This window comes from Petaurus breviceps, unplaced genomic scaffold, assembly GCF_028583685.1.
Source record: "Petaurus breviceps papuanus isolate PSGF00001 unplaced genomic scaffold, PetGlider_PUasm1.0 173, whole genome shotgun sequence".
NCBI lineage: Eukaryota > Metazoa > Chordata > Mammalia > Diprotodontia > Petauridae > Petaurus > Petaurus breviceps.
This window is the reverse complement of record NW_027185759.1, coordinates 11,464,931-11,490,232: the sequence shown is the minus strand read 5'-3', so window position 1 is coordinate 11,490,232 and position 25,302 is coordinate 11,464,931. Positions and strand designations below refer to the sequence as shown.

The window sequence follows — 25,302 nt, the reverse complement described above, 5'->3', positions numbered from 1 at the left end:
TTTAAAAAGGATCGTTTGAAGGTGTCTCATTAACCAGAAGATGGATTATTGGCTCACACGCCCTTGCAAGAATGGCTGTTCCAGACGGACAGCAATCCACTCTGATCGGTGAACAATTAGTGAGAGGAATGAATATGACAATGAGAGGCGGACCTGTGCTAATGAGTGGTCCTCAGCCCGGAGAGTCGGACTAAGGTCCTTAGCACCGGCGCCGTGCTCGGTGGGGAACGCTAATCCGATCTCCTTCTCAGGGACTGACTTCTTTGGTCCTAATTGTGTAAGGGAGAGATCCCTTCTCTCAGCATTCATCAGTAGGGGAGTGGTCGGGAGGGCGGGGAGCTTCGGGCTGGAGCGCCCTGGGGAAGCAGAGTGAAGGGGGTGGTCCCGGAGGCTGACTCCAGGAACATCGCATCCGCCTGGCGGAGGCTGGTCACCATGGAGACCGCGGGGGGCCGGGCGTTGGGGGCCGGAAGGAGGATGGCGTCAGGGGACGCGGGGTCTGGGGACTGGGAAGGGGTGTCCGAGGGTGCCCCAGGGACGTGTTCAGGGCCGGGCTCTGGACGTCTGGAAGGACCATGGGAGGGGGTCAAGGCCAAACCTGTCGTTTTACAGATGGGGAAACTGAGGACGAGATGGGTGGAGTCATCCAGGGCCTTAGGCTCCCAGACCAAGAGCTGGAGGGTTCCCAGTGGCCCCCTGCTGCAGCCTCTTCATTTTACAGGGAGCGGCCGGGGTCACAGGGGTAACGGTCAGAAGCGGGATTTGAACCGGCGGCCTCCTGATTCCAAGGCCGGGGCGGGGCGGGGCGGGGGGGGGGCGACCTGCCAGCAGGGGGCGGGGTTTCTTCTTTGGGACCGCCCGGAAGAGGGGAGGAGCGAAAAGAGGGAAGGGAGGGCGGGAGAGAAGGAGGTGGCGCGGTGCACGGGGCTGTGACGCACTCCGAGCGCGCCGCAGGTATAGCCTGGGGAGACGACTTGCCTGACTGGGCGTGGCGAGTGCGGGGGTGTCGCACGGCAATGACGTATTCAGAGCGCGCCGGAGGCACGGCTGCGGGACGGCCGGCTTGGCCAAGGGGGGGGGTCGCGCAATTGTGACGCATTAAGTGAGCCGGCGGTGGCGATGCCGGAGCTGAGCCTGCCGCGCCGGACGGGGCGGGGTCTCGAGGCTGTGACGCGATCAGAGCGCGCCGGCGGCGGCGGCGGCGCCTGTGGAGAGCTGTCCTGGCCGGCCGGGGCCTGGGGCGGGGGCGGGGGCGGGGTGGGGCGAGCCCACGTGACCCCGGCGCCGGGATGCTCTTGGGGCCGCCGTGGCCGGTGAAGGAGCCGGGCCCTTGGACGAACATCGGGGCGCGTCGCGAGCGGGGCCCGCAGGTAGGCGAGGGGACGGCCCGTCGGGGGTGGGGGGGCCGCTCCTCGAGCGGCAGCGTGCGGTGCAGGGCCTGCCCCGCTCCCGCCCCGGGCGCCCGCCTGCGGGCGGGGGGGAACCTCTTGGGCGGGGACGCGGATCGGGTCCCCTCACCCCTGGGGGAAACTGAGGCAGGCCGAGGGGGGCGAGTGCCCCCCCAGCCCCGGGAGACCCCCTTCGGCCTCAGTTTCCTCCTCTGGTCAGTGGCGGGGGAGAGGACTCTGGAGGGTGTCTACACCGCCCACCTAGGCGGGGGTGGGGGGCAGGGGCCGTGTCTACACCGCCCAGCCTCCTTCGGTCCCGGAGCCCCTTTACAGGCCGGCCAGCCGGGCTGGGCGGATGCCCCGGGGCCCCTCCCTGGGACTGCCCCCCCCCACCAGCCTGCCTCAGTTTCTCCCCGGCGCACGGGGCCTCCGCCCCCTCGGGCAGCGCTCCCGCCCTGGAGGTGTCCGGGCCAGTGGGGATAGTTTGAATCGAAGCAGGACTTTTTTTTTATGGATTTGCTATGTTTTTCTTCAGAAGTTCCGTATTCCTTATAATTTGAAACAATTTCCATAGAATTCTCTGTATGTAGAAAAGCCACGTTATGCGGTGGGCAGAGAGACAAGATCTGGGTTCTAATCCAGCCTTAGACACGTGTGTGGCTGTGTGACCTTGGTCAGGTTCCTTCACCTCCGGGTGCTTCCGACTCAGAGCTGGAGTGGCTCAGACCCAGTCGCAGAGAGGCGCTGACCTGCCTTTTCAGAGGGAGTGTCCTCACCTGGGAGTTACTGCAATCACAGGTCTGGTCCTGACTTGGATCCTAAGGTGGCTGCATTTAGTTAATGACTTGTAATGATGGAAAAGGAGCTGAATCTCAAGTGGATTTTTGGCAGCATCTCTTACTGTATGACTACAAGTCCTTCCCTTTTTTTGGTGTGGCATGATGCCAGTCTGCAAAAGGACATGAAGGAATCCCCATTGGCCAGGCCAAGTGTGGTGGCGCATACCTGGAATCCCAGCCGCTGGGAGAGGATGAAGCTAGTGGGGCCAGGGAAGGAGAGGGGGGCAGCCCAGGCTCAGGAAATGGAGCAGCATCCAGACTGGGCCTGTGGCAGCCATCAAAAAGAAAAGGAACATTCCAGTTGGGTTTATGTTACATTGTTACTAATGAGCTGGCTGGCCTTGGAGGAAATGCAGTGAGGAGGGTCGTTTACACTGAGTCCCAGAGTGAAGAATCCCTGCCCCCTTTGCTGTGCTTTATCACTTTCCTCTGCTGGCTGGCCCCCTCCCCAGCATGTCAGGGGGTACATGGGGGGGGGGCATATCGGGATGGAGCTCCACTGGGGGCTTCACTTGCTGGCCCTGCCCTTCTGGGGCCCCTCTTTTAAACAGGTACACAGATGGAGCCTGTTGGGCTTTTGGTTGTGGTAGTGACTGTTTGTCCTTTGTTCGATGCCACTCAGTTTTGGATAAGAGCTGTATGTCTCTTTTTAAGAATTCAGATGCTGACTCCACACAGTAAGTGCCTCATTAATGCTTATTGTCCCAGTGTTTCACATTTACCTGATCTGCCATTTTCTATTGCAGAGAATTAGTAATTTCTATTTACTTATTTCAGTCTCAAATGTTGCTTTAAATTAAGGGAGGCTTTTAGCTGGGACTTATTTTTGCCACAGGCTTTTTTTTGTTGTTTTGTTTTGTAATGGAATTTTACTGGTTTATTTTCCACACCCTGATGTGGTAGGATTCTCTTTGAGGAGGGAGGTAGCTAAGTACAAAGACCCCAAGGAACTCTTACTATGTTTTTAGTGGTTGAACCAGAAATGACACCAGCCTCCTTGGTGTTGCATTGGAGTCCCCAACTCTCTGGGTGTCTCTAAACTGAGCTCCTTTATTTTTTAATTTAATTTTATTTTTTTAAAGCAATTGGGGTTAAGTAACTTGCTCAAGGTTACACAGGCAGTTATTTCTGGGTGTGGTGCTGAGTATCTGAGCCCGGATTCGATCCCAGCTCATCCCGACTCTGGGGCCGGTGCTCTTATTCGCTTCGCTACCTGGCCACCCCGAAACTAAGCTCCTTTAAATTGCTGCCCAGTTCTAGAATGAAGTAGAAACCAGAGATTCAGAACCTGGAGCTGTTACATCAGGTTTTCACCACTGGCCATGAGGGAGCAGAGCAGAGAGAGACCATGGGGGCATGGGCAGGGCCCACTGGCAGGGCCACCATCAGTCTTGTGCCCTTCTCGAGGCAGGGCATTTAGTTAGAGAAGAGTGGGCTCCACAGATGGGCTGGCAGCCTTTCCAAAAGCAACTCAAGCATTTTCCTCAGGGCGCTGGCTCACACCCCAGGGGAGGTGGCCAGTTTGCTGCCCTTGAGCAGCACCCCAGTGTCTCATGTGGGGACACTCTTGAGTATGGAGTGTCTCTCCACTGGTACAGGTAAGTAACTCCTCTGTAACTTAGCATTTCAGAGAGTGTTGAGTGCCCTTAGAGGAGGCCTTCATTCAGAGTGTGTGTTTATATGATGCGTTTTAAATGTTGAAATGTTTGGCTTCAGGTTTCTGAGCAAATTGCACATTTCATTGAATTTTAAGTCTGATGGGTAGTCAGAATCTCAGCACTGAGGCCCAAAGAACTTGTGACTTGGCCAGCAGCAGTACAGGGCCTAGAACACAGGGCTTGGTGGTGACTGTTTCCAATGGTTGGCTGGCATGTTATCAGGGCAGCCCCTGCAAACGAGGGGTGTTCTTTTCAGAGGCAGTGAAGTGTAGGGTTTTTTCTCATTTGGGGGGCAGGTGTCTTTTTAGAAATGTTCCCTCAAATCTTACAGTCAGTGCTGAAGTTGGCCTGGTGTGGGGTTAAGATAGAATCCTCTTAGCACATCAGGTAGATTAGCATCATGTTAATCTCCTTAGGCAGGATTGGACGGGTTGGATTCCAGGTATCTCCTTTCTTGTTAGACCCAGCCTGGAGATCTTGGGCTGTGCCCCGCCCCCCCCCCCTTTTCAAATGAGCAAAGGTTTTTGGTGAAATGCTGAGTTCCTCTCACCTTCTCCACACATTTAAGTCTGTGACCCTCGCCTCCCTGGTTGCCCTCCAGTCTTTAGGGACATGGGAAGCTGCTGAGAAATGATGTTGGCCTGAGGTTTGTCTGACAGTCGTCCCTAAGGTGTTGCTGCGGCTTGAGCCCTATGATGGGTAGAGGTGCTCAGATCCCACTGTGCTGCCCGTCAGTCCATAAACGTTGGTTAAGCACCTACTCTGTGCTGGGCCCCACGCTCAGCACTGCTCATATTCTGATGGCTTTAGATTGGGAGACTTGGTTTGTCTCTAGTCTCTCTGTCTGTTTCTTCTCCAGGGGACACAAAAGCAGGAGGTGCAGTGTGAGTGCTGACTGTCTGAGCCTGTGACCTTTCCCGAGGAGCCCCTGCTGGGAGGCCTCATGGTGTACCCCGGGAGCAGGAGCCAGCTTTGTTCTTGTGTCTGGTGTCGGCAGTAGCGTCCCCTCCCCCTCCGGCCTGTCCCAGTGCCCTGCCCACCCCTGGGAGCATTCACTATACTCTTGATGGACAGAAGGGGAGGGTCTGTAATCTTGGACTTTTTAACCTGATGTTTAAAGACATTTTTTAACTGTCTCAGTGTGATTGGTTTCTTTGTAACCTCATGTGTTTTATACATTTAAGGGGTCTAGACCAGGGCTTTCAAACTCAGAAACAAGGGCATTTGAACTATATACAAGGTTGCTGGGGGGGGGGGGCCTGTTATTGACTCAGAAGACCACGCATTCACATTCTCTATGTTCTGTTTCGTTCTTGTTTATTTTGTTAAATGTATCCTACTGTGTTTCCCCGATAAGACCTATCCCGAAAATAAGCCCTCCCCTTACTGTGTAAGATTCCTCTAAAATAAGGCCTCCCCCGAAAATAAGCCCTATTGAGATTGCTACTGTAGTAAAGGTGATCCCCTGCGCTACACGCTACATTACGGTACCCTCTGTATGCACCGTCCTCCCCCCCCCAGGTGAAACGCACTCTGCTCTCTAAGCTGCATCCAATAAGAGCTGCAGCCGTGAGCACATCATCCTGTTCTTCCCCAGTGATTTGCTTATTGAATAAAGGTACATTTTTTTATTCACATTTACCTGTTTATTAAAATTGCTGTCAATGTTCATTAAAATAAGCCCTCCCCTGAAAATAAGCCCTCTGGTGTTTTTCTGTCCAAAAAAATTAATAAGACAGTGTCTTATTATCGGGGAAACATGGTAATTACATTTTAATCTGGTTCAGACTCGTGTTCCATACCTGTGGTCTAGACTGCCCACAGGGCCAATGACACAAACAAGGTCCATAACTGCTGACTTAGATAAATCAAATCTTGGTGGTGGTGGACCCATGTACCTCTGGCAGGCTTTCCACAGAGTCCAGTTCAGAATTATCAGGCTAAAGCACTCACCTTGAGGTGATTAATTATTAGAGCTAAGATCTTGAGATGAGAGGCTGGGCCCTTCAGTTTACAGATGAGGACCCTGGGGATTAAATGGTGTGGTTTGGTGCTATGTTGTCCAGGCCAGGGCCAGAGGGGCACAGCCTCTGCCTGAAACGGACCTCAGACTGATCTGATCCAGCCCACACACCTGGCGCTGGGCTCACCTTGACATAAGGGCATCCCACTGTGGGCCAGCTCTAATTGGTAGGGAATGGTTTTCCTAATCTGGCTCAGAGCTGCCTCTTGACAGCATTCACCCATCCCCCTGCCTACTGGTATGAAGTCTGATCCCTCTCCCAAGGACAGTCCGGCCTTCAGCCCAGAGCCCAGCTCCTATACCCCACACAGATATCCCACTCCCTTCATCCGTCCCCTCACCATGCAGGTCCCGCTCCAGTTAGTTAGTGCTCTTGAGACACGACTCCTGAAGCAAAATGTATCCCACTCGCCATGGGCCCAATGAGGCACAGGGTGGCAGAATGGCCAGCGCCCCACTCCGCCTCAGCTTGGACACTGTGCCACAGACCGCTGCTTGAGCGCATCCTTTAGAGGGGTGCAGCAGTATGCCGGGGCTCGCAGCCGACACCAGCCACGCCGCCCTCCTGAACTTGGAAAGGTGGATTTGCATGCACTGGGACATACACCTCTCTTAAATGTTAACCCCTGAGAATCAGTCTGTTCAGCAGATCAGAAGGCCCTCAAGCTTCATGTCTCTTGATATGTTGGTGAGCTTGTCCTCTGTGCCATCACTCTCCTCATTGCCAAATCTAGTGACCTCTCTTCAGCCCTCATGCTCCCTGACTTCTCTGCATCCTTGGACACTCTTGGTAATGAGCTCATTACCTTTCCCCCCTCATGACCCCCCTCCCACCTTCCCTATCCCTGTAGAGGACGACAGCTTCCTCCCAGACTCCTCACTGTCTCTCCCCTTTCCCGACCCAGTATCCAGTATGGTGCCATGGCCCAAGATTTCACTTCTGCACCATCTCTCAGATGCCCTCCCCCCCATACGGCCTCCACCTCATGCCAGGACCATCCCAATAGCTGCTGCTGGGTCTGCTTGCCTGAGTCTTTCCCTGCTCCAGTCCCTCCTCCCTCCAGCCACCAAAGTGATTTTCCCAAAATGAAGGTCTAATCTTGTCACTCACTAAACTCAGTGACTCCCTGTCACTTTCAGGAGCAAATAGAAGATGTTCTCTTTGGCCTTCAGAGCCCTTCCTAATCTGCCCTCTTGTACCTTTCCATTCTCTTCCCATTGTATTCCCCAACTTGTACTCTGATCCAGTAACCCTGAGCTGCTGACTGTTCGGAACAAGACCCTCCAGCTCTCAGTGTTTTCTCTGTCTCTCCTCCATGCCCAGAACACTCTCCCTCTGCTCTACCTACAGACCTCCCTGCCTTCCTTTAAGTCCCAGCTAAACCCCCACCTTCTCCAGAAAGCCTTTCCCAACCCCCCTGCAATCTAGGGCCTGCCCTGGCCGATGGGTTTTATTTTTCTCGTACAGAGCCTGCTTTCTTATTTGCATGTTGTCTACCCCACTAGGTTGTGAGGTCCTCAAAGACAGAGACCGTCTTGTGCCTCTTTTTGTATCCCTAGGGCTTAGTACAGGGCCTGGCAGGTAGCTGCCTAGCAGGTAGCCTGAATTGGATTGAACTGATTCCATCTAAGCTGGGGTTCTTACCCTTTTTAGCGTCATGACCCTTTGACAGACAGATTAAGCCTTGGGACCCCTTCCCAGGATAATATTGTTAAATTCATAAGAGAGAATACATAGGATTTACAAAGGAAACCAGTTGTACTAAAATTCAGAGTTCGGGGGGGGTGCATGTATATGCATAGAATGCACCAGTGCAGACCTCAGGCCAAGCCTCCCTCACCTGAATCCCAGGCACAGGGATAGACAGGTCCTAAAGCCAAACCCTGGGACTCTACTGCACATTTCCTTCCACCCTGACATCAGGCCAGTAAGTCTGAGTCTGAGCATTTCAAACAGCTGTTTGAGGTATTTCTGTAATAACCTATGAAGGCCTGAGTTTATGCATTTCTTGCCTGATTCCCTGGTGCTGTGTGTGCCAGGGGCCAGGTATAGTACTAATGGTACCTTTTCTTCTCCTTGGGCAAGACTCAAGAAACAGGCTATTTGACCACCTTTGGAGAGCGGCCAGGGGAAGGGCTGGGCAGCGGTCATGTGTTCTCCTGCCGCCTTCTCTTCAAGACCTTGACCTCATGACTGTTCTAAATTGTAACTTTCTTTCTCTTCCCAGCTTTGTGTCCAGGCCCCATAATGCCACAGAACAATGAAAGGCCGGCGAAGATCTCTGCTCAGCAAAAGAGGCCATTTTCCAGCCTTCTCAGAGAAGTGGGCGGCTGGCTTTGAGGGCCTTAAGAAGTTCTGCCTTTTACACACCAAGCAGGAGACCCGGAGCACCTGGCACAGGCTGTACTGGTCCCTCCAGCGTCGGAGAAAGGCCCTTCGACTCCAGAGGAAGCGGGCCCAGAACACAGTTCTGGCTGCTGAGGCGCGTGCCGCCCTGGCTGCTCTGAATGGCCACCCGGTCCCTGGCACTGTGAGCCCCCACATCCGGGGGCACCTCACTGGAAGCCTGCCAGCATCTGTGGAGAACTCTGCCCAGGAATGCCAGCCAGCAGAAAAGCTCCGGAAGGCAGCAGCTGGCTTGCCAGTAGGCAGTGTGTTAGGTCAGGCCAATGGTTGCAGGCAGAGGACTGACTACCAGGATCCTGGTGGGCTTAGGACAGCCAGTGGGGAGGGCCAGGTGGAGAGCAGCCCCACCTTAGTCACCTTGAGGAACCATAAAGGAAATGATTGTTATTGTCACTGCTACCAAGGTCTGGACTTGAACAGAATGGAGCCAGAGCAGCCATCCCCAATTCCGGGAAGGCACCAGCTCAGCCAGCGTCGGGGGAAGAGGATATCACTCCTTCGGGTGTATAAGAAACTGTCCATGATTAGGTTTCGGTACCGGATCCTGAGATCCCCACGGTTTAAATTGAGGAGCAGAACATGTAAGCTTCGGAAAGGCCAGCAGCGGAGCTGGGTGCAGAAGGTGGCCAGGGAGCAGCAGGAGAAGCACCAGGAAGGCTCATTCCCTCACTCAGGACCTAATAGCCCCTCTCACTTCCCTCAGGCTCCCTTCCCAGATATGGACTGCAGTGCCCCAGGGCCCACCACAAAGGTAAAGAACTCAAGTACACCCAGTGGCCCAGCCAGAGAGAAGCCTGGGTCAGGCCCAGAGCCTTGTGGGGGGGAGACCCTCCCCAGCCAGCAGAATGGCAATGTCGCCCATGGTTGGGACCCATCCCACTGCACCGGACGGACCAGCGAGAGCCTCTCGCCAGAGCAGCACTCCAGGGAACTTTTCATATCAGAAACTGACCCAGAAACCATAACTGTGGGGCAGGATGATCAGGCAGGGGACGCTGGGGATGACAGGCTAAAGCTGACCCTACCTGACCAGGCAGCGAGTGGTAACGAGGCTCCAGGGGAGGAGCCTGTGTCTGCAAAGACTGTACAGGCTGTGGGGAGCCCGGGCCCCATGGAGGCGGAGGCTACTCGCCCCCGGAACATCTTTAGTGCCAAGTTACTGGACCATCCGTACTGTAAAAACCCCCTGGAGGCCCCCTCACAAGCCGGACTCAAAGGGGGCCGGCAAGTGGGAGGGGGGAAGAGCGGTCAGAAAGCGTCGCCTGTGAAGGATGAAGAGCTTTCCTCCTGCCTCTGTGGTATGTACGCTGCCCATCCACCCCCACACCAAGGACGTAGGCCCTTCACAATAGTCAAGTGGGTTCACATCTCCCTGCGGTGCCCCCGTTTCCTCTCCCCTCCACTAGCTTCTCCTCTGGGCCCAACACCCTGAATGTTCTGAGTGGCCGAGAATGGAACCGAGGGGGTAAACTGCCAGCTCTCTGTCAAGGGGAGGCAGATGGCCCCCATGTGCTCATCTGCTTAGTGAGGACCAGGAGAGGGCCTTTTGTAGCTTTGTAAGGTTAGGATTTGAACATCCTGAATTATTTCTCTGTACCTGCCTAGCAGGCCTTATCCTTTCAGTCATGTAATTCAGGAGCATTAGAAGGCAGGGCTGGGATCAGTGGCATAGTCAGAGGGGATAGGTTTGGGGTTAATAGAAGGAATAACTTTCTAACAGTGGGGCAGGTGCCCTTACAGCAGCACAGAGTGGTAGATGCCGCAGGAATTACCCCACTTTACAGATGCAGAGGGAACTCAGAAAGAGTAGCCAGCCTGAGGCTTGGGGAGCTCTGCCTCCGCACATAGCACCCATCCTGGCCTCTTGGGGCCCACTGGGTGCCCCAGGTTCTGGGACTGAGAGACCATGAAGAAGATACATGTCTTGGCCCAGCTTGTGTCCGCAGCTGCCAGAGAGTATTCAGCCCCTTCTTCCTTCATGGCACTCCCTCAGGGACAGCCACACAGCCTCTCCGGGTCCCTCCTGGCTCCCAGTGCCTTGTGGGGCAGAAGGTCTTTGAGAACATTTGATTCCCTCAACGATCAGTGAGACCAGCTTGGCACCCCTTATTGGCAAGATGTTGTGCCCCAATGTCAAGAACGAGGACCAAGGGACTGAGTCTCTTTAAGGGGTCGATCTTTCTTTGGATTTGGTCAGCCTTGCTGGACCCCTTCATCATGCTGTCCCACTCAGGTGTCGGCTAAAGAGCTTGGGAGCTACCTGTGTCCTTTCTTGATAGAGCAGGCAGAGAGCAAAGGTTTTCCTAGTCTGGGAGGCTGCCACTAAATAGGCTTTTAGCCCGAACGTCTTCCTTTGGGCAGCTGCTCCTCACTTTTTATGCCCTAGTCCCAGAACCTTAATACAGTCACAGTTAGACCTGAGTTACTTTTAAGGAAAGAGGATTATCTCTTCCCAAATGGACACACCAGGCTTATGATTAGAAGGTGAAATTCAGTGGACAGGACTAATGACTTGTTCTTGTTTTCTTAACATTAGCTCAGATGTCTTCGTCACTGCGGCAACATTAGATACCAAAAAGGGCAGAGGGTTGGGGTACATGGGATCTCATGCCTGCAGTGGAAGGGACTGCAGAGGCCTCTGGGCCCTCCAGGGTTCGCGGGAGCCCTGCCTGGGCTAGTCGCCACCAGGTGACCTTGGGCAGATAGCGAGCCCAGTACAGGTCTCTGCCTCTCTGAGGAAGGAGGGGGTCAGAGAAGCAGAGCCCTGCAGTCTGCCTTCCAGGGAGCTGGACTCTGCTGCTCTAGAGCATTTCCAGTGGCTGGTGGCATAGCATGGCATTCAGTTCATTTGTGCATGGCTGAGGTTGAGGTTTTTTCTCTTACAGTCATTCAGATGACACTGCTTGCTGATTACTTGAAACCATTTTAGACTTTGGTGTAGGAATCCTCTCTGGTGTGAAAACTGTGGCAGAGTTGGCTGCAGACCCTGGGCAGTCAACCTTCGTCTCACGTCTGCCAACGGGTCTCTCGCTCAAAAACCAAAGCTGGTGGTGTAGCCTTGAGGGCATTTCCCCACAAATTGGGTACTGAGGTCTTGTCTTTTCTAGCAAAGGGAAAAGACCAGTTTTCACTCTTTTCACACCTTTTCACAGATCAGAGAACGTTGGTCCAAGATGACATCAGTGTCACATTCACATTCTTTGGTCGACTTCAAAGAGTGTGTCGCTTTCTTTTGGCTTTAAGTCTTTCTTATGTATCTTTAGGATTCCTGGATGAGGTGATGAAGAAATATGGCAGCTTGGTCCCCCTTTGTGAAAAAGACGTTCTTGGAAGACTGAAAGAGGTCTTTAATGAAGACTTTTCCAATAGGTTTGTAGAGCATGATCAGTTGGAGTCCCTGGAAATCAATGTGCTTGTTTGTCTGCCTGACCCAGGGCTCTAGAATATTCTCGTACAGGGAGAAAGGCAAGGGATAAATAGCTCTCTTCTCTTACTCTTTCCCCCACAATTCCCCTCTCTTGCAGGAAGCCATTTATCAATCGGGAAATTACAAACTACCGGGCCAGGCATCCCAAATCTTCCAGTTGCAACTTCCGGGTGTTCTACAACAGGCACATGCTGGACATGGATGACCTGGCGACACTGGACGGTCAGAACTGGCTGAATGACCAGGTTAGAGAAGATGGCATTTCTAGGGTGGAGCCAGCTGTCAGCTGTGAGGAGCACAGGGCTGCCCCAGGCAAGAGCTGCAAGAGAGCTCTGAAATGGGAGCTCCAACCCCTTTGTCTTTATGGAGGGGAGGTGACGTCTGAGCAGGTCACCTGCCACAGGTGGGGAGGCCAGCCGACTGGGCCTCGGGCATCGCCAATCTTTGCCACAGGCCCGGGCAGTCAGTCTGTAGCCATTCATTAGGCCCGTGCTGTGGGCGCCACTAGACCACAATGATATTGAGTCTGTCTGTAGATCAGAAGCCCTTCAGTGGGCCATCCCAGGTGTCTCCTGAGGCCGGTTAAGTGTGTGTGCCTCTGGGCTCTGACTCTGGTGGCAATGGGACCTTCGTCTCAGAGTGTCTGGGGGTAGAGCTTCTGTGGTGGTTGTGAGAAGGGCCTTTGTGCAAGCCCTCCCTGTCAGAGTTTTTAGCGCTGCTGTCTTCTCTTCTGGTCTAAGTTATCATCAGAAAGGGCAGCCAGTTGTAAGGCCCTCAGCTCAGCAGAAGTTCTGGATCTGCTGGGTTTGGTAACCTTTAACATTTGTTTGCTTTTTCAGGTAATCAATATGTATGGTGAGCTAATAATGGACGCTGTTCCAGACAAGGTAAGTGAAGCCCCTTAGCAGACAAGGGCCCCTACCCTGTACGTCTTTGTGGGGGGGCTGTCCAAAGTTAGCACCAAGGAGATGAACAGGGTCAGACAGATTCCTGCTGGTCAGAAGGTGGACACACACGGCAGATTCAGCAGGTCTGGGTGTGGTGTAGACCACACCATGGGAGCTGAGAGGAAGGAAGAAGTAGTGAGGGCCTCACTAGAGGTCAGGCTGCAGGGAGCACAGGCCTCTTTGAGAAAGGGTCTGACCCTGAGTGGCTGCAGCATCAAAGGGGCAAGAGGGGGAGCCCCCTGGGGAAGGCCTGGGTATCATCAGCTTGAACTTCCAAGAATTTAGTAGGAGAAGGTGTGAACTTGATGACTGGAATAGCTAACATTTGATTTACAGACATTTTCACCCATGTATTAGTGTGAATAAAGGATGGATTGGGGTAGGGAAGGGCTGGAGCTGCCTCCAATAACAATCCAGGCGTGAAGTCGTGGGGCCCAAAAAGCAAGAGGCAGACAGGTGAAGGCAGCATCCTGAAGCTTTCATGGACACCATAGAGGGAAGGCCTAAAGACAAGGGGAGGCTCATTTTGCCAGCACCACCCAGGGAGGGCAGAAGAAGAGGCTTTGAGAGGGACACTGATGGACTCAGCTGCTGTTGGGTCCCAGAGGAGACATTTAGAAAAGGGAGCCTGGAGCAGGAGAGGCTGGGAGTCTGTGGTAGAGAGCTGAGAGCTGAAGCTATGCAGTGCCTATGGCACAGGAAGGACAGAGCAGACCCAGGGCAGGGTTTGGGCAAAGCATCTGGAGAGTAGGAAGGTGGTGCAGTGGATAGGGAGCCAATGGGTTCAGATCTAACCTCAAACACTCACTGTGTGATCTTGGGCAAGTCACTGCACCCAGTTTGCCTCAGTTTCCTCATCTGTAAAATGAGCTGGAGAAGGGAATGGCAGATCACGGAGAGTCAGACATGGCTGAAACACAGCCAGTGGCATCTGGTGGTGTGTGGGGGATGGATGGAGGCCTATGGGAGAGCCTAGGAATACTCGGCCCTCCTCTCTGCACAGCTTCCCCAGAGCTCAGCCAGGCGGTTCCCTTACTGGGTCTGCTTGCGTTCTGTCTTTTCCAGGTTCACTTCTTCAACAGCTTTTTCCATAGACAGCTGGTAACCAAAGGATACAACGGAGTTAAAAGATGGACTAAAAAGGTAGGAATGGGCCCCATCTTGGGCCAGGACGCGCACTTCCTGGGGCAGCAGCTCAGCCTCAAGCGCCCCCTCGGCTGGCCAGGCTGCTTGTCCCTGCTCCTTGTAGGGCTGAGTCCGTGCCCAGTGATGTCCAGTGACAGCCCACGGGTCAGCAGGGCGGTCTGCTGCCCATCCCCTGGAGGGCATCAGGTGCCATGCTTCCCTTAAGGCTTTCTTAGCAGACTTGAAGTCACTCAGGTCCTCGTGTTGAGGACATTCTATGGATTGGGATGCCAGGGGGACATCAGACTGTTGGAGGGTGGGTTGGAGCAGGTGAAAGAGAGTCGACAGTAGAATTGAACCTGATGGTCAAACCACCTGATTAAGCATTGATTAGGTGCTGGCTGTGTGCGAGACTCTGTGCCAAGGCCTGAGCATACAGAGACACTTTGCTGCCAGGGAGCTCCTGGTCTAATGGAGAGACAATAGGCAAATAACGATACAGAGGAGCCCCATCCAGGGTGTGCAGGCTCCAGCATTAAGGGGGATCAGGACAGGCTTCTTGTGGAAGGCGGGATGTGAGCTGGAGCCTGCAGGAAGCCAGGAGGTGGAGATGGGGGAGAGCTACTCCAGGCCTAGGGCCCAGCCAGGGACAGGGCCCCAGGAGGAGATGGGGCATCTTCTTCCGGGAACCAGCAAAGTGACCAGGGTCACTTGATCTGGGCTAGATAAATAGACCTGAGAACTCTGCATAGACAGGGCCATTGAATCGTTGAGAGTTGATGAGATCAGCAAACAAAACAGTCTAGAAGAAGAGAAGAGGACCTAGAAGATCAGGGAGGTGACCCACAGTTATAGGCCCCACCTGGGTGAGGAGGTAAGGGCAGGGAGGCGCTAGAGAGAGCTCTGAGGTGGCTGGAGAGCGTTATGCCAGACCTGGCAATATCCTTTCCATGCAGTCCCTCAGACGTCCATCCCATTAAGAGCAGTCTGGTCAGAAAAGAGGTTAGCAGAAGCAGAGAAGGCTCAGAAAATGGGGCCCCTCCATTAACCATGTCTCCTCCCCAGCACAGCACCCGTTATCTGCTTGAGGAGCCACAGCCTCAGACATCTTCGCTGTGGCAAATGAGCATGTGGGTGAGCGCTTTCAGGACTTAAGACCTGGGGCTTCAACCCTGTGGGCCCTCCTTCTACAGCCAGACAGATCAGCCCCTGTTACTACATAGGAGAGACAGGTGGTCTTCCTAAGTAGTGTTTCAAGACTCCTCTTCTCGCAGCCAAACCATTCTGGGGGGTGAGGCTCCGCTGGACACTGAGTCCATCCTTGGAGTCCAGCAGCACCTGTGCTTTGCGGTCCTAGGCGAGCTGTGGTCTGTGCTGGGGTCCCCTCCCTGCCACGCTGAGGAAGATGTGGGTGGTTGTGGTGTCTGGAACCATGGAGTATGTGCAGAAGTCAGAGGCCAGCTGAGAGGGAGAGGGAGTGGGAGTGTATGGCCCCAAGCACATGCTTGTGTCCTCCAGACAGCAGCGCCTTCCTCTGCACCATCGGGGGGAGCCACAGGGTGCACACACGCACAAGAGTGGGGTGTGCAGGTCTGTGATGTAGGTACATTTGGGGGGGAGGTAGCCAGCATCATTAACGAGTGTAGTTAATCTGCCTCTATCCTGGGGTGATGAGCATTTGTTCTCTTTCCTGGCCAGGTGGATTTGTTCAAAAAGAGCCTTCTCTTGATCCCAATTCACCTGGAGGTCCATTGGTCTCTCATTACTGTGACCCTCTCAAATCGAATTATTTCCTTTTATGACTCCCAAGGCATTCATTTTAAGTTTTGTGTAGAGGTAAGTGAAGGCACGCTTCCTGAAGTCTCTGTCTGGGCTCCCAGTGAAGTCCTGACAGTATTTGAGGCCTGTCATCCCCAGACAGCTGGGGAACATTGGAATCTCACTTATCTGTAAGCTCCTCTGCACTGAACCCCTGGACATTTTTGACCAATGATAGTTCCATTGACAATATTTTAGACCAATTAGCAAAAATGAGCCTTTGGAACTTTGTGAAGGGTGGCATCATCTCCTGCTGGTGGCCCAACCACGGCTCCCTGCGACTTTGTGGCTTTCTCCATTTTCTCCAACCACCATGTTGAGGAGTCGTTTGGAGGTGGTCAGAGTGGGAGCTTCCTGCCTCACTTTGCCCAAACCCTAGAGTGTCCGCTGAGCATGACAGCCCAAGTTCAGCGAACTCTGCTCTGAGAAGCCACACTGTGAGGGCAGTGGGAGGGGGCAGATGATGGGCAGATGGGTCGTGGCTTCATTTATTGAATGACATCGTTGACCTCGGGAACAGTGGCCAACCTTTCTCCCAGCTCATGAGCTTCATAGCCTGTGACACAGGGCCATCCCAAGGCAGAAGGACCTGCTCCAGTGGAGAACTGCTCCCCACCCCCTGCACTTGGGATTTTTGTATCCCAACGTGGCTGCCTCCGACAGGCCCCTCTTCCCTCTGCTGTGCCTCCTCCCTGTCCTGCCCCACATCCTGTGATTCTCACAGCAATCCCTGCCACCCACTGTTGGTTCTGGGCCCCTGGGGTAAGGAGAGGCCTTTAGGAAGCACACCTGTTGTGTCTTCAGTGGTGAGGTCAGCAGGATTTTTTGAGAGCATATTTTTGTCTTTTAGACTGGACTTACTTCTGCCATCCTTCCCCTAGCTCCATTAGAAGAAATGATTAAGTGGTGACAGTAACTAAGCTGTTTTAATGCTTCCAATCCCCTTTGGCCATTTTTCTTAATCACCTGGAAAGTTCCTTAGTTCAGTGGCTCACTTTTGTCAGACTTTGGAAGGTGGTATAGAAAAGAAACAACTCCACAGGATGTAAGCTCCTGGAGGCCAAGCACAGCATCGTTCTATGGGTGGGACCCACACAAGTACCTTGCTCTGAAGCCCCAGCAAATTCTTCCTCATTGAGTTGGATTGAATGTTGTGGCCAAGGGAGAGTCCCATCCTTCTCCGATCCATGGAAGCTCTTTTCTCCTGGTGCTCAGCAAATGCTGTGTCTTGGTTTCTTTTTCATCAGAATATAAGAAAGTATTTGCTGACTGAAGCAAGAGAAAAAAATCGGCCTGAGTTTCTTCAGGGTTGGCAGACGGCTGTTACGAAGGTGAGTGGGGGTGCAGTTAGCCACAGGGGAGTGCTGTGGGCTGTAGAAGAGAGAGAGCCTTGGGGCGCTCCACCCTTCCTTCGCCTACTGGGCCCACGCCCTGCCTTGGGCAAGGCCCTTGGGTTCAGAGCACAGCCCTCTCCTACCTCACAGCTCCCTTATCCTAAGGATCCCAATCACCTCCTCGACTGGCTTGGAAGCCCCTCTTGGTGAGGATGGAGGAATGAGAAGATCCCCCACCTTGCAGGGGCAAGGCACCTATGGCCCTTCAAGTTGCTCCCCTCCTAGATTAGCAAGCAGCATGACTAAAGGCGGGAGTCTCACTCCCACAGCCAGATGTTCAAGTGGAAGGGGAGAGACTTGGGAGTGTGTAGCAGCAAGCACCCAAGCGTTCCCCAGGGTGGCTGCCAACACAGGTTCTTAGATCTGCTTTGTTAAAGGAAAGCAACTCAAAATGGGTTAACAAGCTTACTTTAATCAGTCAAATATGTATCGTTTACCTAGTTCAGGGGAAAAAGGTCAGCACCCCGAACTTCAGAGTATACAGACATTATCAAGACAGAGAAACAGATCAAGTAGACAGTTTTCCAAACTGTCCAACCATTACATCCATACCAAATCAACATCTGGGTCTTTCAAAGCCCGGGGGGCTCTCAACAATGGCTCCCCAGAGTCTCATCTGATCAAATCACAGAACACTTCTCAAAGTGAGCCCCAAAACAAAGCCTCATATCAGGGTTTATACAGCCTTCTCCTGGCTCAGAGAATGTAACAACCTTCTGGACCCACTGGCCAATCAAAAAGTATCTACTGAAAAACAAGCCTCCCACCCCAGGCTCCAGGTGCACTTTAGCCTAGGGGCAGGGGAAGATCTTAAAAATTTACATTCCCATTACATTGTGTGGACTAAAAGCCAAATGAACAGCACAGATTTCCCCCACCCTGAACCCATTTGTTAGTATTAATTTTTGTAACAGAATCATAGGAGTGACCTGAAGATGTATTGAGGAGAGAGGGAGATAATACCTCAAGGCCCAATCTGCTCTCCAGAGAGTGGGTCAAGATCATATCTGTGCCCCTGGTGGACCTGTCCCTGTTTGGGGGTGCCCTGAAATAGGGAAGAGGCCAAGCATAGCCTGTCTTCCAGTGGAATCAGACCTCAGTCTGACTGGTCAGACTCTCCTGCCTGAGTTGGGGAGGCACCTCTGGTCCTTGGCTGGGAATATGGGAAGCCCAGGGCAGGTAAAGAAGGGATTAGACCATACTGTACCCCAAAATCCCCTCACCCATTGGCTAGCTAATTCCAGAGCCCAGCACAGGTGAAGCTACATGGGAAATATAGCCTGGACTTTCTAGGAGGGCAAAGTAGACTTTCTTTATTTTCAGTTTTTATTGTTATTTATAGTTTATAGTTAACACACATGTATATAGATACAGATATATAGTTATTTATAGTTAGCAAAAAGAAGCTGCTAGTTAAAAGAAGAAAAAAGTGTGTTGGGGGGCATTAATTCTGTCAGTTTTGACTTCAGTTTACAGGCATTGGGAGACACAAGATCCCATGCACTCACCTCATCCCAGCTTACTGTGGCTGAGGGGAAGGTGAGCCCCCACAGCTCCTGAGGGAATTAGAAGGGTCAGGGTGCTGTGGCTGGCACAGGAGCAAGGGGCCTTCCCAGTGAGGATCCCAGCACTGCCCATAGATGGCAAAAGCACGCAAGGCAGATTCATCAGCTCAGGTCCTGGTTTTTTATCTGCTGAGCAGAGTATCTGTCGAAGGTCAGTGGCCCCAGAACAGGGCACTTACTTGGGAATGACTTTCATGCTGCAGCTTGGGATACAGGCAGCAGCTTTGAACTTATGCAGAGGTTAGTTTTCAGAGGGCTTCCCTTAGTCAGGTGTCTGTCACTGAAGGTCAGCGGGCAGTGTGTCCAGTGGCCCCCACCTGAAAGGGGGAAGGAGCTGGTCACAGGTGTCCCAGGGAGGGGGTCCCCACAGAAGCAGCCAGCTCTCAGCCTCCTAGGAAGCTCCTAGGTTCTGCTTAAATCACCTCTCTCTTTCTTCTCTTCTCAGTGCATTCCACAACAGAAAAACGACAGTGACTGTGGAGTCTTTGTGCTCCAGGTAAGCAGCTCTCCTTCAGAAACCAAGCCAAGGCCCTCGGGCTGTTGGAGGATCCTTAGTGGGAGATGCCTTTCCAGATGTGGGTGTTTGGTGCTTTGCTTGGGATGTTTTGGTTACTTAATTTCTGAAGAACAGGCTAGAATTGTTCCATTTCCAGTTCTCACTGTTAGCCATAAACAAGGATAAAAAAGCGGCTTGCTAGGGGCGGCCAGGTAGCACAGCGAGTAAGAGCACCGGCTCCAGTGTTGAGAAGACCTGGAGATCAAATCCCGGGCTCAGACACTTAGCACCCACCCAGAAACACCTGGCCGTGTAACCTTGAGCAAGTTACTTAACCCCAATTGCTTTAAAAAAAAAAAAAAAGGGGCGGCCAGGTAGCACAGCGAGAAAGAGCACCGGCTCCAGTGTTGAGAAGACCTGGAGATCGAATCCCGGGCTCAGACACTCAGCACCACACCCAGAAATAACTGGCCGTGTAACCTTGAGCAAGTTACTTAACCCCGATTGCTTTAAAAAAAAAAAAGCGGCTTGCTCCTTTCTTGCCAGACATCATTGGTTACAAATCAGCCAGGCTTCTCAGCCTTTGGGCAGCTTTGAAGGGGTGAATGTCCTTCCACTCAGCCTTGTGCTCAGGGGCCATGAGGAAACATCTCAGTGGTCCCTGGTACCAGGATGCAGACTGGCAGCTGTGCAGTTGGTATGAAGTCAGCCATATTTCAGGGGAAGTTGTAGACAGAACTCTGTCCAGACCCTTTGCACAACAGAGGTACTACTGGGGGTTACTTGGGGAGGGCAGTGAACTCACTCAGCATTTGTGGGACTTATTTTTTCAGTACTGCAAGTGCCTGGCCTTTGAGCGGCCCTTCCAGTTCTCCCAAGAAGACATGCCTCGAGTTCGGAGAAGGATTTACAAGGAGCTGTGTGAGCGCCGGCTCTTGGACTGACTCGGGGCAGCCGCCATGGCCAGCCAGGCCCAGCTGAAGGAGGCCACCGCGTTCCCCGGGCCTCTAACCACTTCCTCGTACTCCTAGATGTCACAGACCGGTGGTATCCCGCCACTCGGCTTACCTCAACGTGGTTTTTCTCCCCTGACTTGTTTCTTCAGCTACCATGTAATATTTCTTAATGTCCTGTTTTATTCCTTTCTAATTTTGTGGATTTCTTTCTTGTATTTAATATTTATTATACAAGCGCATGCACATAGACCAAGCATGCAGTACAAAATATTAAAAACAAAAACAAACCATCTCGTAGATTGGGTGCACCTTTTAAGCGTAGCTAGAATGAAATGAACCCAGATTTAATAGGTGGGCTCAGAACCTAAAGATGCAGGATCTGTTTTCAAATTCAGGCCAGTTGAGACCTTTCCGCTCCCCTGGGGTCCTGGAGGAGCATGGCCAGGAGCAAAGACCCTGGTTTTACAGGCAGCCTTCTTCCCTTGTCTTGTCTCATCTCATCCCATCCTTCCTGTCTCATCTCATGTCTTGTCTTGTCTGTGGCTGGGGCCCCTGCCTTGGGAAGGATGGGATGGAAACCCTAGGAAGGAGCTGGAAGTGAGCCCGCTCGTGAGGCTTCCTTAATGTAGCTGAGATCTGGTGTCAGAGCAAGCCCAATGCAGGGAGCTGTTGTTTCTGGAGACTTTGTTACTTAACTGTATGTATCCTAGTCCCCTCAGTGGGGAGGAAAAAAATAGGCTTCAGACACTGGAATGACATAGACAACGAGATGGACATGATGCTGCCCTGGCAGTGGGCATCATTGCCAGCCAATGCCCAAGGACACACTTGGGGGGGGGCAGTATTTTGAAAGTGAGAAGTGTCTAAATCAAGAAAGATTGTGATCAGAGATACCTTTTGTGCTTAAATAGCTGAGACTTCTGTTGGGCAGGAGTCTGCTGTGGCAACTGAATTAATTCCCTGGTCATTTTTTCTCTGTCCCTTTTTTTGTATCGCATTTTTACATTTGAAAAGCAGAACTATCTTTGATGAGCTCAGTCAGTTGAGAATTCTTTGCTGGTTAGTCCTTTCTGAGTGCCCTTTGCCTTACATTGATCACCTGGCATGTCTCCATGAAGATGGAGACAGTGAATAAAGATCATTGTAGAGCTTTGCACTTCCCAAGCATCGTGACACTTGTTTATGCTTCAGCAGAAATTCATTCTTATTTTTTTTTTAAAGAAAGGATCTCCTGGTCAGTGTCTAGTAATTGAACTGCTGGATTTTTGCTTTTCATATTAAAACTCCATGATGGCCTTGAGAGGACCTGGCCTAAGGGGGAAGGGGTATGCAGCACTTAATTTGGGTTTTCCTTTTTGTTTTTTGGACCTGCTCAGACATGCCAAGGCAGACAGACCCTCTTAGGCAGGCAGCTCCATTTCTGGCTCTCTCATTCATTCCCCCCTGCCCACCCCCCTTCCCTGGTCTGACTCCCTGCTCCTCAGCATTCTGGGGGGTGTCAAGTACAAAGAGAAATGAACCCGTCTTTGCATGTGGAGAAAAGCAGATCTTGCATCTTTAATCTGGCTCTTTGTAACATGTGTCTTTACATGAAAAGGGAAAATAATTAGATGCATGTTAAACCTATTGAGTTGTCTGTCTGTTTTGAAAGGTTAAAACAAATCCAGTGTGTACATAGATACCTAGAAGCTTATATAGAAAAGTGCTAAGTAAATTCCAAATTATACTTGAATTCATACCCCAGGTGTGTGTTGGGTGTTGAAAATGAACAAAATAATGCAGTTTTAACATCCCTACAAGGTGCACCTGAAGGGGGCTGCTGGCCACAGAGGGCATTGGGGGGGGGGAGCCAGAACAGGTCTTTCCTAACATCTTAGACGCAGGGCTGCCATGGACCAGGGGCATTTGTCCCAAGCACTGTCTCCCCGGTGTTTTACACTGGAAACTTCCGTCCTCAGTTGGGTCTTGTCCCAGGAAAGTTCGCACATTAACAGAATGTGGGGCATGGGCCAGGTAGAGAGAGCCTCGAGGACACTGCCAGACTTCGAGGAGGGTGATGTCAGCACCAGGAAAAGAAGGAAATTTTATCAGTGTATCAAGTTGTGTTGAATACTTGGTTTACCTTCCTCAGCCTCCCCCATGTGTTTTTCCCCCACCCTCGTATCTGTAGCTTTTCAGGACTCGGAGTTTCTGTGTGAGAGATTTTGCTCTCATACCCCAAGCCTCTTTGTTGGCTAAACCAAAGCATAACCATTGGACAGTCCGGAAGGCCTTTTTGACCCTCCAACCCAGAGCCCTCCAAAAGCCTCCTCTATGACTCCAGCCTTGAGAAGGTCAGCAGCTGTTTTGGTGTGACTGGAGCAGACACCAGGCTGTCCTTGGCCCCTTACATGAGAAATGCCCAGCACACTGTTCACAAGGTGTGCATCTGGGGAAAAGGAACTTGAAGACCCCACTGACAGTGGAATCTACCAGGACAGTTGACTTTTTTCCTATCAACTAAGTAGTGCATAGGCCACCAAAGATTTTGGATTCCAGTGTTGAGGAAAGCCAGAGCGTTTGGGCAGTGTTCGGTATGGATGGCTCTTGAGGAGGGCTTTGTTTGCCTGGGTGTTCAGCCCCTGCCATTCGCTTAGATTCTCTGCCTCCTCTTCCTGCCAGCTTCCTCGTGGGTGTGTTGACTTACAAGGTCACTGACCTAGATGAGAACAGCATCCTTCATTCTCCTGATGTGTTAGCAATCCTTGTTCCTTCCTGGCAAGAACATTCTGAAAGGACTCCCGGCTCTGAAGGGCAGACAACTGTCGGATCTCTGTGAGCCTGGCCTTGAAATGCCTTCCAGCACTCTCTTGCTTGGGTCGATCCACATTAGTGCAGGCTTTGTGTTGTGCGGATTGTGGCACTTAGTGCACACTGTGAAAGCAGATGTGCCCAACAGCCAGGCTGACCCTCGACATACCATGTGCTCATTGGGCTGCACGGATTTTTTTTTCCCAGTTTGCCTTCTGATAAATCTACAGGAAAGAATATGAAACAGCCAATCCCAGTTCAGTGTTTTGCTCACGTAAACTTTATACAATCAACTCTTGTTTAACCCCATGAAGAGGGTACACTGGTAACTTGTTGACTTTGTCATGTTTCTTCTCCTTATGTTAAACAGGAGAGTCTGAGGTCCTTGAATCACCACCCTAGGACCAAGATGATATAAGCCATAGGTGGAAGCCTGATTCAGGGGGAACTCTCCATTGCTAGACCAGTGACAGCAGAAGGATTAGCTGTTCTTTCAGAACAGTGGTTCAGACCTTCACTGGATTGGAGGAGAATGGCACCTGTCCTCCGACGGCTTGTACAGCAGGGACCAAGAAGGCAATGTTCCATTGTGCCTTCTGCTTCATTCTGAGAATCTCAAGGCGCGATGGGCACTGGTACCTTTAGGGGAAAAGTAGTAGTGAATTGACAGTGGATTAGAAGAGGCAAGGAAGGCCCTCAGAGGAGGAAGCTGCTTCACAGACTGGAAAATTGGAAAGGTCCATTTGCTGGCACTTGGTCTTCAGAGAAAAGAATTTTACCAAGTGAATCAGACAAAACTCTACATACTGTAGATAAAGGCTGTGATGATGTAAAATTCTAATATCAAACGTAGTAAAATGAAATGTTGAGGGGAAAACTTAGTAAAATATTTTTTGAGAAATAAACTGACTTTATAAATATGTGTCCTTTTTGTGTTGAATAACACTGATTGTTCAGGGATAACTTTTTAGTGGCACTGTGATAAAAGCATCACTGATGAACAGCCTTAAACATGAGTGGACCCTGGTGGCTTTAGCAGGATGATCTCCTGACTGAATAACAGGAGTAATCTTGGGTTCTTACAGTGACTTCAGAAAATCTTGATCCCAAAGCCCTTAATTGAATCAGATGTGGAACATGCCAGAAGTCCCAGTAGAAAGTACTCTGGGTGTTAAACAGCAGTCCTCCCTCAAGTGGGAAATGCAAACCAGAGGGCTAGGGGCAGGCCACTGCCACTCACGGTCATCTCTGTGACCTTGGGCCAGTTTCACCTTTCTGAGCCTCACCTGCAAAGCATGGGGGCTTGTTGGTCAAAGTTTGTTTCGTGATTTAGGAAACCGTTATTTCTGTTCGGAAAATATTAAGTGTCCTATTTTCAAGGCACCAAGCTTTGGGTTCCAAGAGGAAAAGTGACAAGTCCCCACCCTCATGGTGTAACACAAGGTAGGAAGGATTGAGAACAAAAGGGGAATCCAGTGTTTTAAGAAAATGAGGGAGCTGAGAGCCTGGCACTGTGAAGAAAACGTGGAGATGAGGCAGTCGACCCTCCCAACCACAAATCTGGGGCTTTTCCCAAGCCATAAACCCAACATTTCTTTTCTCTGCCTAACAGGCACTGAAGTGCCAAGAGATGGCGACCAAAGCTACTCACCTCTTAATTAGCAGGGGGAACAAGCCAGGACTTGGGGCTTTCACTTCTACCTTTAGCTTTCAACCCTTAGCTAAGATTTCATTTATAAACCATTCAGAAGTTTTATGCAGGTTGTCATTCCCGAAGTCTGTGAACTAGTTAATCAGAAGTGATCATGATTGTTATGTTCCCGGGCCATCTCCTCCTTGTTGAACTACAGAACTTCCACCCACATTTCTAACAAGACTTACAGGGGAAATGCCCCTATTTATGGCAAACATCCTTCCCCAGGTCCTCCCTCAAGTCCCCATCTCCCACAGCTGGGTACGAATATGACTCTAAGTTTGCAGATGATTGGGGCTGGGAGTAAGCTCTTGTTGCTACATAGAAAATAAGGGCCTTTCTTGGCATCCTGGTCAGCCCTTTTCTGTAGGCCCTAGGACAGGCCTTTCTTTACTGCTGCTCCCTCTGACCAGGATCCTAAGAGAAACTGGTTCTCTGGGATCATTATCTAATCCAACCCACTTTTTCTAGACATTCCTTCTGAGGTTTCCTAAGGCATTAAAAAAAGAAAGAAATAAAAGATTCTTCCTTGCTTTGCACATTGTGTGCAATGGCTTTGCCCACCCCAGACTATGGTCCTGGTCATCTGCATACAGAGGGAGGCTGGGGACTGAAGGATTCCCAGGACTGGACAGTCCCTGGGGTTGGTGAGTGGGCCATTGCTGCAGCAGGCATGGGGGCGGAGGGGGTCAGGGAGCTCTTCAGCAAGGCCAAAAACATGTTGGGAAGCATGCACAGAACATGCCTTCCTCATTCTACTTTCACTGCTTCCTTCC

General features: G+C 51.8%; 2 protein-coding genes across 2 annotated transcripts; one reads left to right on the top strand and one right to left on the bottom strand.

The window, feature by feature from the left end:
- Positions 1-308: 308 nt before the first annotated feature.
- On the bottom strand, positions 309-5,734 carry LOC138157602 (WAS/WASL-interacting protein family member 1-like). The gene is made up of 4 exons (XM_069083225.1): positions 5,688-5,734; positions 1,650-1,843; positions 720-1,530; positions 309-564 (listed from the first exon to the last, which is right to left on the bottom strand). Exons 1-4 carry the CDS (start codon positions 5,732-5,734, stop codon positions 309-311), a joined length of 1,308 nt encoding a protein of 435 aa, XP_068939326.1.
- SENP5 (SUMO specific peptidase 5) lies at positions 1,221-23,751 on the top strand. The gene is made up of 10 exons (XM_069083416.1): positions 1,221-1,370; positions 8,137-9,613; positions 11,579-11,684; positions 11,840-11,987; positions 12,582-12,629; positions 13,755-13,832; positions 15,513-15,650; positions 16,880-16,963; positions 19,037-19,087; positions 19,921-23,751. The coding sequence occupies exons 2-10, from the start codon at positions 8,170-8,172 to the stop codon at positions 20,029-20,031; spliced, it is 2,208 nt and encodes a 735-aa protein (XP_068939517.1). The 5' UTR covers positions 1,221-1,370; positions 8,137-8,169; the 3' UTR covers positions 20,032-23,751.
- Positions 23,752-25,302: the final 1,551 nt, after the last annotated feature.